Here is a 13,124-nt window from a genome sequence, read left to right as displayed (position 1 = left end):
TGTCCTTCATAACAAGCTGCAGTAAGTTTGTGTGTCAACAAGGTACAAAATGTATTGTTCAAAATGGGCCTTTGGTGAAAGCCAGACTGGGTGTTTTCCTCAGAGGTCTGCCCTTTGCTTCTCTGTAGTGAGCTTCCAAGCACTAGAAAGTATTCTGAAATGCATTTAATGGGTTCTGAACTAAGTTATTTCCTAGTATACTTTTCAGCTGATTGGGATAACTACTGATGTTACTTTTTCTCATGGCTAATTCTTCTGTGCCTGGGGAAAGCACATTATTAATGAGGTGTTGGTAAGATAGACCTCTTGAGAACCCAGTCAGATGCATTTGATGCTAAAGTCAGTTTAATGTATACATACTTTTTAACGAAGAGTTAACTCCTTTCAATACAGGGATATAGCTATACAAAGAAGTCCAATAGAATCTGCAGTGACCACAGCATAAAAATAAAATAAAAATCCTACCAAACACCAGAGGTCATCCTATGGACCATGTATATTCCAAAAATGCAGAAACTGTATAAGGACAGCTATAATATTGCAAAAGCAGTGTTAAACTTTTATCTGTTAATTTCTCATGCTTCTTTGAGTTATGAAATCAAATTCATAAATTAGTTAAATAAGCAAATAAGAAACGGTCACATTGTAAATTAAGCGGGAAAACACTCACAAATGGTTGAGGAGTTGAGCAGGTTAAAATACCACAAAATAATTTATGTTATCTATTTCTTCTTTTGACCTGAAATGGATTAAAATTTCCCACAGGAGCCAGTTCTTCAGCATTTTTAAAGTAGTTGTGTTGGCACTCCTTAAGCACTTGTATGAAAAAATAAATTGATCTTTATATAGTACACGTTGTCTGCTTCCTCCCCCCCCCCCAATAAATTTGGTCTCAAACTATTGTTATTGAAGATTGCATTTGTATCGGGTACCTGATGCTGTTTTCCTGCTTAGCATTTGCCTTTAGCTCAGCGACAACCACAAGATGAAGTTGGCCTTATTTGCATTTTGGCCCTGCTTCATTCAAAACTCCATTACTCTGTGTTGTGCTTTACATATTCTGCACCAACGCACGTAACGAAATAGTGAATGTAAAGAGGTCAAGGGCTGCATTTTGTAGCTACTTCGTACCTTTGCTGATATAAAATGAAACATGCTAGCCTAAGGGCCAGCCTTACCATTAGTCATAGTGAGGCAATTGCCAGTGTGCACAAAAATACAGGGCCGATCACCTGAACTCCTTGGCTATTCGCTTCTGTTAAAGATCAGAACTATGTGTGCCACGAGCTTGTCATGCACTCTCTAAGCTAGCCTGCTTCCCTTGGGTGCACTGAGGGGTGCTGTCCCATTGCCAGTGTTGAATCAAGATTCAGCTGCCAGCCCAGTCAGCTTCTGTCCAGGGAATGGAAGGGGCAGCTTCTTGTTCTTTGCCTCAGGCAACCAAATGTTTTAGGCCAGCCCTGTGCAGCCAGACTGTTCTACTGCATGTAGTAATGAAGTGAAGTAGGATAACATTTCTTAAGAATTAAAGGTAAAATGCTAAATACATTTTCAAGTGACCTTGGTTCTCTTTTATTTCTGAATAACTTTCAACAGAGTTTTGTGGTACCTTAAAACTAACAATATCCCCCCCTGGTGTAAACATTCATGGATTAGGGTCAATTTCATCAGACAAATAGGGCAGCCCCTCTGGTAAATAAATACTTTACCAACTTTCACTAGCTTATGTTTTTTCTTTGTTGTGTTAGCTAAAACTTGCTGCGGGCTCTGACAGTTCCGTTTCCTCTTTCCCTTTAGCGATCAAACCTGGTACAAAAACAACTGCTATCAGTGGAGATGCTTGATTCTTAACTGTCAGTTTTACAGTTGTTTGTTACAACTTACTTTAAAATAATCTATGTAGTGCTTGGTTGTAAGGGAACCTTAAAGTGGTGTACACAAAATACAAAATATAAAACATTAAAAATATCAATAGACATTCAAAAGATGATTAAAATCAATAGTAACTGAAAAGAAATAAAACACATGAAACTTATAAATGTCTTCGATTTAAGCATAGGCCAAAAAAAGAAAAGAAAAATACTGCAAAGGGGCTGCTTTCTGGGTGGAATGGGAGGAAACTGGTGGAAAAGCACTGTTAGGCCGATTTGTTCATTAGTTAGGGAGCTGTTTCCTAATAGGCTCGAGTAATGTGAGGTCTGATTATCTTTAAGAGGAGCCATTTGGTGTGGGACCAGACAGTGAAGGAGAAGCTTCCATCCCATCCTAGTAATGCATGATACAGCTGTTCTGCCTTTGCTCACCAGATAGAGAGTGCAAGTTGGCACTCTGTTAACTGTGCAGTGCAAATGGATGGGTGTGCATCTTCCCTTGTGTAGATGGCTTTTTCTCAGGTAACCCCATCTTCCCCCCCTTTTTGCTTCCCTTTTTCTTCCTCAAGTTTCTTTCTTTAGAGACATCAGCATTGCCCTGATCCTCTGTTTCTGCTCTTCTTGTTTCTAGGCAGCATGCTGATGGACCATCTGTTTTTTGTTTGAGAACTATTCTCCCCCCCTTGCATGACAGCTGTGGCTTTATGGTTAGACTGGCTTTTAGATACCTCACATTAAAGTAGATAACATATCTATTTTAGATAGCAATATGGACCTTTGGGTAATTAAAGAATATTGGTTTGATTTACAAATAATTGCCAAGAAGGAGCGGGAAAGAAATGCATTATCACCTGTCTCACCTATGTGATCAGCTATGAAATATTGTGTTTTGATTCGACTTTAAAAGTAAGGTTAATTAAAGTTCTTGTTTAACCTACCCTGTAGTTGTTGTCTCGAGAGACTATGGATCACGCCTCCAGGGTGGGGTGGGAAGTCAAAACTCTGGAGAATCACAGCGGCTGCTGTGACTGCAGAGACTCATAACTTGTAACTGATGTGTCTCACATTATTTTTGCTGTATTAGCAGCACTTAAGTGACTCCTTTGGGCCGCAAGCCTTGACAGTGTATATGGAGGTCTGGGGCTGCCCAGATGACAGGACGCCCCCCAGCCTTGCTAATGTCCAAAAGAAAGCAAAGCAATACATTTGGCACCAGCTTGGCAACTATTGAAAAAGCCAACCCTGGAACCAATGGATTGTAACAACTATCACCCAGTTGCAAATACATCCTTCCTAAGGAAGGGGTTGAAAGAGTTGTGGCAGAACAACTGCAGACATACCTGCATGAGACTGCCTGTCTGGATCCATGCCAGTCTGGGTTCAGGCCTGGGTTTGGGATCAAATCTGCTTCGGTCACTCTGATGGGTGACCTTTATAGAGAGAAGGACAGTGGGAGTGCAATCCTGCTCCTTCTGCTCAATCTCTCAACTGTCTTTGATACCATGGTTGAAAACGGTATCCTTTTGGACTGACTCTGTGGGATGGATATTGGTCTCACGGTGCTACATTGGTTCCATTGCTAGCTGAAGGATCATGAACAAAGTGTAGCATAGGGATACAGCTCTTCGGCCCCTTGATGTTTGCGCTCTGAGGTGTCGCAGGGCTCTATTTTGTCCCTAATGCTATTCAACATCTGTATGAAGTCATTGGGAGCAGTTATGAGGAGCTTTAGAGCCAGGTATCAGCAGTATGCTGATGATACCCAACTCTACTTATCCATTTCATCTGAGTCAGGAGAGGCTGGATTACTGTAACACACTTTTTGTGGGATTTCCCTTGTATCTGGTCCATAGACTGCAACTAGTGCAGAATGCATTAGCCAGGCTCCTCATGGGAACAAATTACAGACATGTTACTCTACTGCTGAGAGAACTGCACTGGTTGCCAATTTGCTATCGGACCAATTCCAAGGCTCCTTTGTGAATTCACAAAGCCCTGAACAACTTAGGCCTAAAGTACCACCTGATCTCTTGTACTCCACTTCAGTCACGGAGATCTTCTGGGGGTTTTCCATGACCTTGAAGTTTAGTTGGCCTTCATTAGGAACCAATCCTGTAGTGTGGCAGATCCTTTTTCGACAGCTTTTCACAATATGATTTTTTTATTTTTAACCAACAGTATCTGTTGCTTTTTCATTGATGTTTTTAATATGTTCATTGATTATTATTTTTTGTATTTTATGTTGTAAGCTGCCTTCATATATTTTATGAATAGTCATAGTCAAAATTCAGCATGTTCCCTTCTAAACCAGAATTTGCAAACCCACTAAACAGTAGTTTCACATTTTTGTTAAGAAGCGAGTCTGGATGCTGTTAACCATTTTTAGCATTGGTGCAGGTGTAAGATTAAACTATGGTTGAATTGGACAAGGGGGGGAATTGCATGTTCCTGAGCATGATTTCTAACTCACAGACCCAAGTCTGCAGGAGCTAGCACTATTTCTGCACTAGGCCTGAAGCAAAAAGTTGCATCAGAACCTTACCTTCGCATTTATCTAACGGAAATTTCCATCACATATGTATGTATTACATTCTGACTTTTTTGTCATTGATAAGGTTTTCCTTTCTTTCTTTATTGCTGCTGTGTTCCTCCAGGAACCATTAGCTACTGGTAAGTATTTCAATTAAATCAGATTTTACAAAGTTTTGCCTAGTGAGGACATTAGACCCTCGCTGACTTCAGTGAAAACTTTGTATCCGATGGACATGTCTGTTACCTTCAGTGCTTTCTCAGGTAGTTGCTGTTACCCAGTTGAAGAAATTGTTGGAAGTAAGAATAATCAGGACACTGAAATCTGTGTTTGGACTTCATGGTAGACCATGGTTTATTGTGAAGGAAACAAGCAACACTGAGCTTTGGGCTTGCATGCTCCCCCATCCCTTCTCCTCCTCCAGTTCCTCTTGGTGTCCATTAGGAGAAGAGATTGGAAGCTTTTGCTTCCATTTTTGATTAACTTCAGTTTAGTCTATATATATGGAAACAGTACAAACAGTATTGTGAGCAGCTTAAATTATGCAAACTGTAGCTGAAGCCGTGGCAGAAATGGAAGGCTGTGCTATTTGTGTCAAGCTTTTCATAGTGAAAGGGGATGTCCTGCTTGATTCTCAGTAACAGTTTTCAAAGTACTTTTTAAACTATTTGTAGGGTGCTGAGAGTTCCCAAGCAGTGTTCACAACCAGCGTGTTGTCCCTGTGGGATAGCAAAGCCAGTAACAGTGCATCCTAACTGATCTTTCTTTACCCCATATGCAGTGCAAAAGAAGCCAGTCTAGGCTATTGATAGAAAATTCTTGGCAAGCAAAGAGAGATAAAAACAGTAATTAATCCCTGAAGTCTCAAGCATCTCCATGTGTAAAGTGTGTTTGTATGCTTTTCTCCTTTAGCATCTGTTTGAAGGAAGTGATTTATTGAGCATTTTTAATCCCTGTGGCACTTCGGTGAATACTGGTGGCATGTTATGTGGCGAAGGCTGCAGTTACTTGTATTTGAAATTGCACAAATGGCTTTACTTTCTCAATTAAACTCAACATCTTGTATTTTATTCTGTGAACCACCCTGAGATCTTGTGACAAAGGGTGGTATATAAATTTAATAAATAAGATTGAAATAAGAATACTAACATAAACCTACTGAATGCCTGATCATAGCCATTAAACTTTTGTTTGTTTGTTTAGTCGTTTAGTCGTGTCCGACTCTTTGTGACCCCATGGACCAGAGCACGCCAGGCACTCCTGTCTTCCACTGCCTCCCGCAGTTCGGTCAGACTCATGCTGGTAGCTTCGAGGACATTGTCCAACCACCTCACCCTCTGTCGTCCCCTTCTCCTTGTGCCCTCCATCTTTCCCAACATCAGGGTCTTTTCCAGGGAGTCTTCTCTTCTCATGAGGTGGCCAAAGTATTGGAGCCTCAACTTCACGATCTGTCCTTCCAGCGAGCACTCAGGGCTGATTTCCTTCAGAATGGAGAGGTTTGATCTTCTTGCAGTCCATGGGACTCTCAAGAGTCTCCTCCAGCACCATAATTCAAAAGCATCAATTCTTCGGGGATCAGCCTTCTTGATGGTCCAGCTCTCACTTCCATACATCACTACTGGGAAAACCATGGCTTTAACTATACGGACCTTTGTTGGCAAGGTGATGTCTCTGCTTAAAAAGCAGAGACATCACCATTAAACTTAGTACATTCTTTTTTGTATTGCCACTTAATAAGCTTCTGGGTGAAGAGAGAAAATGGAGGTTATTAGGATGATCTGGAAACAAGATGTAGCCCATCTGTTGAGAAGGCCTGCACTTATATAATGCAAAACCATGGTTTGTTCAAGCCATAGTTTAACAAACCACAAGTTAACCATGAGTCAAACAATGACTTTTCCCTCCATTTGTTTTATAGCTGCTCTTGTTAGATGCCGTTATGGCTTGGTGAACATTTGGGCTGGGGTAGGCAATTAACAATGGTTAAGGAAGAATGCTGTGTTAACTTGGCTTGTAAAACAGCAAACGGTGGCTCCAGAAAATGGTTTGTTGGCAATAAGCAAACTTTAGTTAAGCTGCCTTTAGTTTAGTTTAGTTTAGTTGGTTTGCATATACTGTAATGCTAAGCCACAGTACGGTTTAGTGGCTTAGTGTTTTGGTGAAAACCAGGCCATACTTGCAAGTTTTTAGTTGTGTAAATAGGAAGAACCACCTTTATAAACCACTTGGAGGTTTTATTTACAGTTAAGCAGTATACAGATTTTGTTGAATAAAAATAAAATGCTGCAATACATTCCTCAAAACCAGCTGTGACACTCTGCTCTCATCAGGTGTGTTCTGAACCAAATGAACCTTTGAAAACCAAGGAGTGAAATCTGAAGCTGAGTTTTTGAAGCAGCTAATGGGTCTGTTTGTGTGTGCGCACACATGCCTGATCTCACGTCATCCGTCTTCTGGTTTTTGAGTGAGCAGGATACACTGCTCTATATACTCTTTTTCTTTTCTCTGTAAGGGTTTAAACTTTCTCTTTTTAAATGAAAACTAAATTATCTAAATCACCTGTGTAACTTTATCTAGAAGGCTTTTGTTTTGTTGAAGATACAAGATGGCCATATTCACATGTAATGCTAAGCCGTACTGCTGGCTCCAGGAGGAAGAATGTGCCCACTTTCCTCCTCCCAGGCCCCTTTAGCTCAGTGTGGTGTGGCAGTTTGGCTCAGTGTGTTATCCAAACCCAGGGTTGTGCTTGAACTCTCTCTCTAACCACAATCTGTGCCCAGGGTTGGTTTTTGGCTTCGCTGCCAAGATGCACTGCCTCTCCCCAAAGGAACTGACTCAGACCCTGCAATCATCACCTGAGGCCCTTCTTCGTATGTCTCCTCTGAGAGAGGTCCGGATGGTGGCAGCACGAGCATGGGCCTTTTCGGTGGTGGCTCCCTGTTTTGGAATGCTCTCTCCAGGGAGGCTCGCCTGGCACCTTCATTATATATCTTTAGGTGCCAGGCAAAAACTTTCCTCTTCTCTCAGGCCTTTGACTATCTATGGCCTTTTAAACTGTGTGTGCGCAAGTTATTGTTTTTGTTTATTATTATGATGTGTATTTTTGTGGTTTTATATTGTAAGCTACCATGTGATCCTTGGATGATGGGGTGTATAGAAATTTAAATGATGATGATAGGAGCAGGGAGTAGCAAAAGGGTTGCAAGTTCCTCTCTGGGCTTAGCACATTTTCAGTAAGCCTACAGTTGTCAGCATGTAATAAATACTACTTCCCACTTTGAGTTTTGTTTGTATATTGCTCTGTTCTCATTCTGGTTCTGTTCCTGTAACTAGTATAGAATAAGTATACTGGTCAAGTGATGTTCCTCTTTTGACAAGAAGGCTTTCTGGATTTGTTGGTTAGGCAAGGGGGCTGTTCATTTAAAGGAAATGTTGCCTTATTTTCTACCAATATTCAGATTAGGCATTCAGAAGACTTTGCCAATGTACACCTTACTGTTCCATGTATCTTATGTGCCTGATTGGTTTTTTCAAATGAAAAAGACACTTCCCTCTTTATTACGTTGGACAAAATTGTGGGAGTTATTTTCATAAGCAAAACTAGAACAAAACTAGACGTCACTTCAAAACAGATTCCCTGGCTATCAAGGAGCTGGGTTCAGAACATACTCAGGGGTCATTCTCTGCCATTTTTCACACATCATATTCCTCCCCCCCCCAAATACAGAATTTATATCATTGTATCATCATACCTGAACTACAACACAAGTAGATTAAAAAGCTATTGCAAGAACGTCCATGAATGTTCCCTTCAGCCAGGGATGGGGGAACATGTGGCCCTTCAGAGGTTGTCAAACTCCAATGAGCCCCAGCCAGGAGGACCAAAGGTCAGGGATGATGGGAGTTGTAGTCCGGCAACATCTAAAGGGCTCCAGGTTGCCCTGTCATCTTTCACTTTTTTGTGTAAAATAAAATGCTTGTTTCTTCTTTTTTCTTCACGGAAAGTGGATTTGTTTAGAGTTCAATATCATGTTGCCTGAAACAAAATTAATTCCGGAGTAGTATTTTATTGTCTGGTTTGTACTTTGTAGTTTCCTTGACCTCATGCAGTGACTAAAAACGGAAGTTTTGCCTTGATTGCCTGATATATCTCAAACTGTAGCTTACCATGACCATGCAAACATGCTGACTTCCAGCAGAAGCTTGTACTCATCTAAAATATTCCCTGGTCCTTTTAATGCTAACAAGATGTAAGTGTAAAATCACAATTGTTGGTTGGTTGGTTGGTTTTTTAAATACAGTTTATTCCATTATTTTGTTTGATAATGGGGTTTGCCATGGTATCTAGACTTACAGTAACATTGCCATATCAATAATGCAGGATCATAATATTTAACTTCTTTTCTGTTTCTATGGCAAACATGTTTTCTGTGGATCTCCAAGTTAGTATTTCTGATTTAACAGGAGAGGGGGAGCAATGGTGAACTTTTGTGTAAGATTCAAAGCAGCCTAATCTGGTGGAGAGAAAGTTTTAAGCATATAGAAATATTTACATCTTCATAAAAATAGTTAGCATTTATTGGACTTCTGACAAGTTTTAATTTGTGCATTTTTAATGTAAAAGGTGAGCTGTCTGTCTCATATTCATTTTATAAAGCCAGAAGAGCTTATTACTTGCTGCTATTGTTCTTAAACAAAGCTAAGATTTTCAGAAGTGAAGTATACAACAGATGCTGTACTGGAAATCAGACGCCACAATTCACTGTGCGATTGTGGTCATGCAGATGTCTAGCCTCTCTGACCTAGTTTCATGCAAAACTGATTTAATCCTTCCTAGTCCTAATTATGGGGTTGCTAGTATGTGACAGGGATAGAGAGATTCCTACATATGTAGGGTAAGGTCACAACAAGGATTTTCAGAGACTACATTGTGATGAACTGGTTCCTTGGGCAGAGTCGTAGCTATGGGGTGTCTAGCTGGGTTTTTTACCCCGGGTGAAGCCCCCAGAGGAGGGCCATTGATGCTCCCAACCTGTGTGTGCGTGTGTGCGCAAATGTGCATGAGGAGGGGTACCAAACTGGGTTTTTGACCCATGTGAAATAAAGCCTAGTTTTGTCCCTGCCTTGGGCAATGTGAATCTGCAGTTATTCAAAGTTAGTCCAGCTTTACATGAATCTTGACTCATTCTCTCTCACATTGGAAGTGAATATTGGCTAGGTTGCCATCTCTTGTCGTAGGCCACTACCAGATTTGACAAGGTGAATTTTTTATTTAATTCTCCCTATTGAGTTAAAAAATATCAGTGTCGTATACAGTTCTCTTCTCTGGACCATATTTATGGCATTTTCTCTGAACTGAGAATGCCCTTGTTGACTCTCAGTGTTTCTCACTGTTAGTGCAGTGCAATTTATTTTGAACTGACAGCCAACTTAGTCTAGCCCAGAACTGAACTGCTTCCACACACTCTCTTTTCCCAGTTTGTATCAAAATGAATTTGCAAAGAATAAAGTATGCCTGCATCATTAACCTGTGTTAAGCGCAAAGCACCTGCCCTCTAAAGCAGTGTTGTCCTTTAATACCTGTGTATAATGACACTTCCATAAACCAAAGAAATATTTTGATTTACATATCATGAAAAGATGGAGCTATACAAAAGTTGTCACACTTCTCAATATTTTTCTCTCCTTTTTTCTTTTTTGCTTTAGGATTCAAGTGCCCTGTTTGTTCCAAGTTTGTCTCTTCAGATGAAATGGATTTACATCTTGTGATGTGTTTGACAAAACCAAGGATAACCTACAATGGTAAGAAAGTAAGCTAATTACTGCTTGTAGTACGTAACTGAATTAAGATCAGCTGTGAACTAAGTTGATACAATTATTTAAACCAGCAAATACAAAGAACTATTTACTAATACTTACTTGACACTGATAAAAACCTCACATTTCTGCTGACCCATTCTGTTAATTATTTCATCCATTTCATTTCTAGTCTGCCCTTGATGCCTCTCTTAAATGTTTTTGTTTTCATTTCATTCTTCAAGAGCCATAATCATTCTAGTTGGGAAACTAGTTGGGATACAATTATTGTTTGGACATAAAATCTTGGTTTTTCAGTCGTGCAAGTCAGTCTTTTCTAGTTTCCTGACTTTTTGGTATTGTCTGAATGGGGCACTAAAATATCTCCTTCCTCTGTGGAGTAGAGTACTGAAAATGAAAATTGGTTATTTCAGAAATCCTGGCAATAATTGACCATCAAGGCTAAAACAAAAAGTTGAGTCAATATAGCAGGTCATTGAAGAGCAGATACATTTGCGGGTCACAAACAGCAGATTTAAGCTAGTAAACCAGGAGTTTGTGGTTCTGTCTGTTTTGTTCCCAGATTCTTTTATCCAGATGCACACTTACTTAATTTCTTGTAAGAGTACAGAAATAATATAATTAACAAATCATATTTTAGCACTGAGCAGTCCTGAGCAAAACATTGGGTTCACATACACCCCTCTCCTACTGCCCTCTTTCTCCTGTGTGGCCAGAAGAACAATTTCTACTGAGTTTACTTTCAATTTAAAAGGATCTCTTCGTAATGTAATTTGGAAACCAGGAATCCTGGTTTAATACAAATAGTAGTTGCCAAACAATGTAACTTGCATCACCCATGGTGTGAATTTGGTTTGTTTAGGAATTAACCATTGCTTTAAACTAGGATTCCTTATTCACATAACTCCAAGTCGAGAATATTTGGAAATAAAAGTAAGCACTACAGAAGTCTTTCTTGTGGCTGCGTGGAAGGAGGAAGGGGGGCTGTGTGAACCCAGTGATTGCTTGGGTTCAATGTGTCTCATCCATATAATGTCAAACTATGGTTTAGCATTTTGTGTGATCCAGTGAGTCCTGTTGTGTTTACTTTTTACTTTCTGTGGTCAGACATTGGGTCCATATCTTTTCCTTAAAACTACAATGTGAAGTGTGTAGGCTTTAGGAGTATACTGTAGATACAGGAATATTTCTGTTGCATAGAACATGGGTTAGAACATGTGACAAGTGGTTCCTTTTTATAACATCTGAAGTTCTCAGACCACACAAAATGTTGTGTTTTAGTTAAGTATTATATGTTTGTTTTTATTTTTTTGGATCTCTTGAAAGATTACAAAGTATAAATCTGCAACAACTTATTGCAGCATAATTTTGGGATACTTTCTGTTGTAATGTATATAAAGGTTTTTACTTATATTTGATAGTTTTCTAACATGCTGGTCAATCGGTGCAATTCAGTCTCTCCCACAACTATTAAATTTCCACGTTTTCCACTATACTCAATGGTGTTGGCAGCCTTTTACAACTATGCTAAGATAATGTTTTGGGTCTCTTGCTGTCTTGCCCAGTATGTAATCATGCTATTTTACAGGGTTTTAAAATTATTATTCCATTGTTGAAGGCATTTAGTCTAGAGAGAGCCTTGTCCTATTTGACTCTTTGAGAACTGTTGTGATCTTTTTAGATGGTTAGATATTAAATAAGCCATTGTGTAACGTGGATTTTAAAACAGATTAGAAATGTAAAGCTATTACAGTAAGGAAGTTTGTAAAGCTACTGTACAAGCACAATAGTGTTTAGTATGATATTCTTACAAGACAGATCAAACCTGTTGGTGCTAGCAGTTCATGCAGAACACCAGCCATATCTATTTAGCCTCATTGTTGCCCCATTTGAAGTATAATGCCACACTGGAAAGAAGTCATCCACCGACTTCCGGGTTAGCGCCATCGACTAATGGCGGATTCGCTCTGAGCTCCGGAGGGAATTGGCTCCGCAGGATCGGGTCTTGCCGCTGCGGTGACGCGGGGACCCTTAAAAATCACAGGCGGTGAAGCCTGTGAACCTGGTGACTCGGCGGGCACCATTTGCGCCCCCCCCCGAGCTGCGAAGGAGCCTTTTTAAAGGCTTCGGAACAGGGACAGGGTGAGCGGCGCGGTGCTGAGAGTCGACTGCTTCTCCTGCGGAGTGAAGCCGCACTGCCGTTGTCGGAGAGCACTGACTTCTTCTTGTGAGCAATTGGACTTTAAAGTAACAACCCGTGAGTAGTACGGAAATTGGAATTGTAAAGAATTTTTTTGAATTAGGCACGATCGGGGAAGGTGTAAACAGGAAGTCTGCCTCCCCTCCTTGTAAATAATTTAAAGCAAGGACCTGCTAACTAAGGTCGAGAGAACTCTTTTTCTTTTTCCTTCTTTGGCAAAAGACTTTAATTTCACGGTTTGGCAGTATAAGAAATCTTACTGGAGGATAAAGAGCTAATTTTGGGAGCTGAAGTGCCACCCTCCCGGACCCGGGAGTACTCCGCGAGAGAGCCTGTTGATGAGGTACGGAAGAGTTTGACAGCTGTCAAATTAGCGGTCAAGACGGAAAAAGAGAACTTTGTTTCTGTTGTTTCTGCTGGTTATATTTGCTACAACTTTGTTATAATTTGTTGAAAACAAGGAAGAGCTGATACAAACTAACTTGATTTTTGGATTTGAACTGGAATGAATATCAAGGAACCAAAATCCCTCTAGAGGGGGTTTTGGGACATTACAAGAATGGCTGGAGGAGGGAAAATTCAGGCTGAATTGGACAGAGCATTTGTTCTCTTGGGAAAGTTACAAGGCCAAATTGATGTTTTGGCTACAAATGTTACAACTCTGGACTCAACTGTAAACAATATCATTGAAGTTGATAAGGACTTG

The 13,124-nt window shown here is 40.2% G+C and overlaps 1 protein-coding gene across 2 annotated transcripts in view; it reads left to right on the top strand.

Annotated features, from left to right (window-relative positions):
* The window catches only part of ZNRF2 (zinc and ring finger 2), a 51,565-nt gene that overhangs the window by 17,141 nt on the left and 21,300 nt on the right, over positions 1–13,124 (top strand). For both annotated transcript variants that reach the window (XM_053359181.1, XM_053359180.1), the window contains exon 2: positions 10,108–10,203. In XM_053359181.1, coding sequence (XP_053215156.1) covers positions 10,108–10,203 — 96 coding nt within the window. The remainder of the gene's footprint in view (positions 1–10,107; positions 10,204–13,124) is intronic.

The sequence above is a fragment of the Podarcis raffonei genome, chromosome 12, assembly GCF_027172205.1.
Source record: "Podarcis raffonei isolate rPodRaf1 chromosome 12, rPodRaf1.pri, whole genome shotgun sequence".
Taxonomy (NCBI): domain Eukaryota; kingdom Metazoa; phylum Chordata; class Lepidosauria; order Squamata; family Lacertidae; genus Podarcis; species Podarcis raffonei.
Note: the sequence above shows the minus strand (reverse complement) of the source record. Positions and strands in the feature narration are given on the sequence as shown.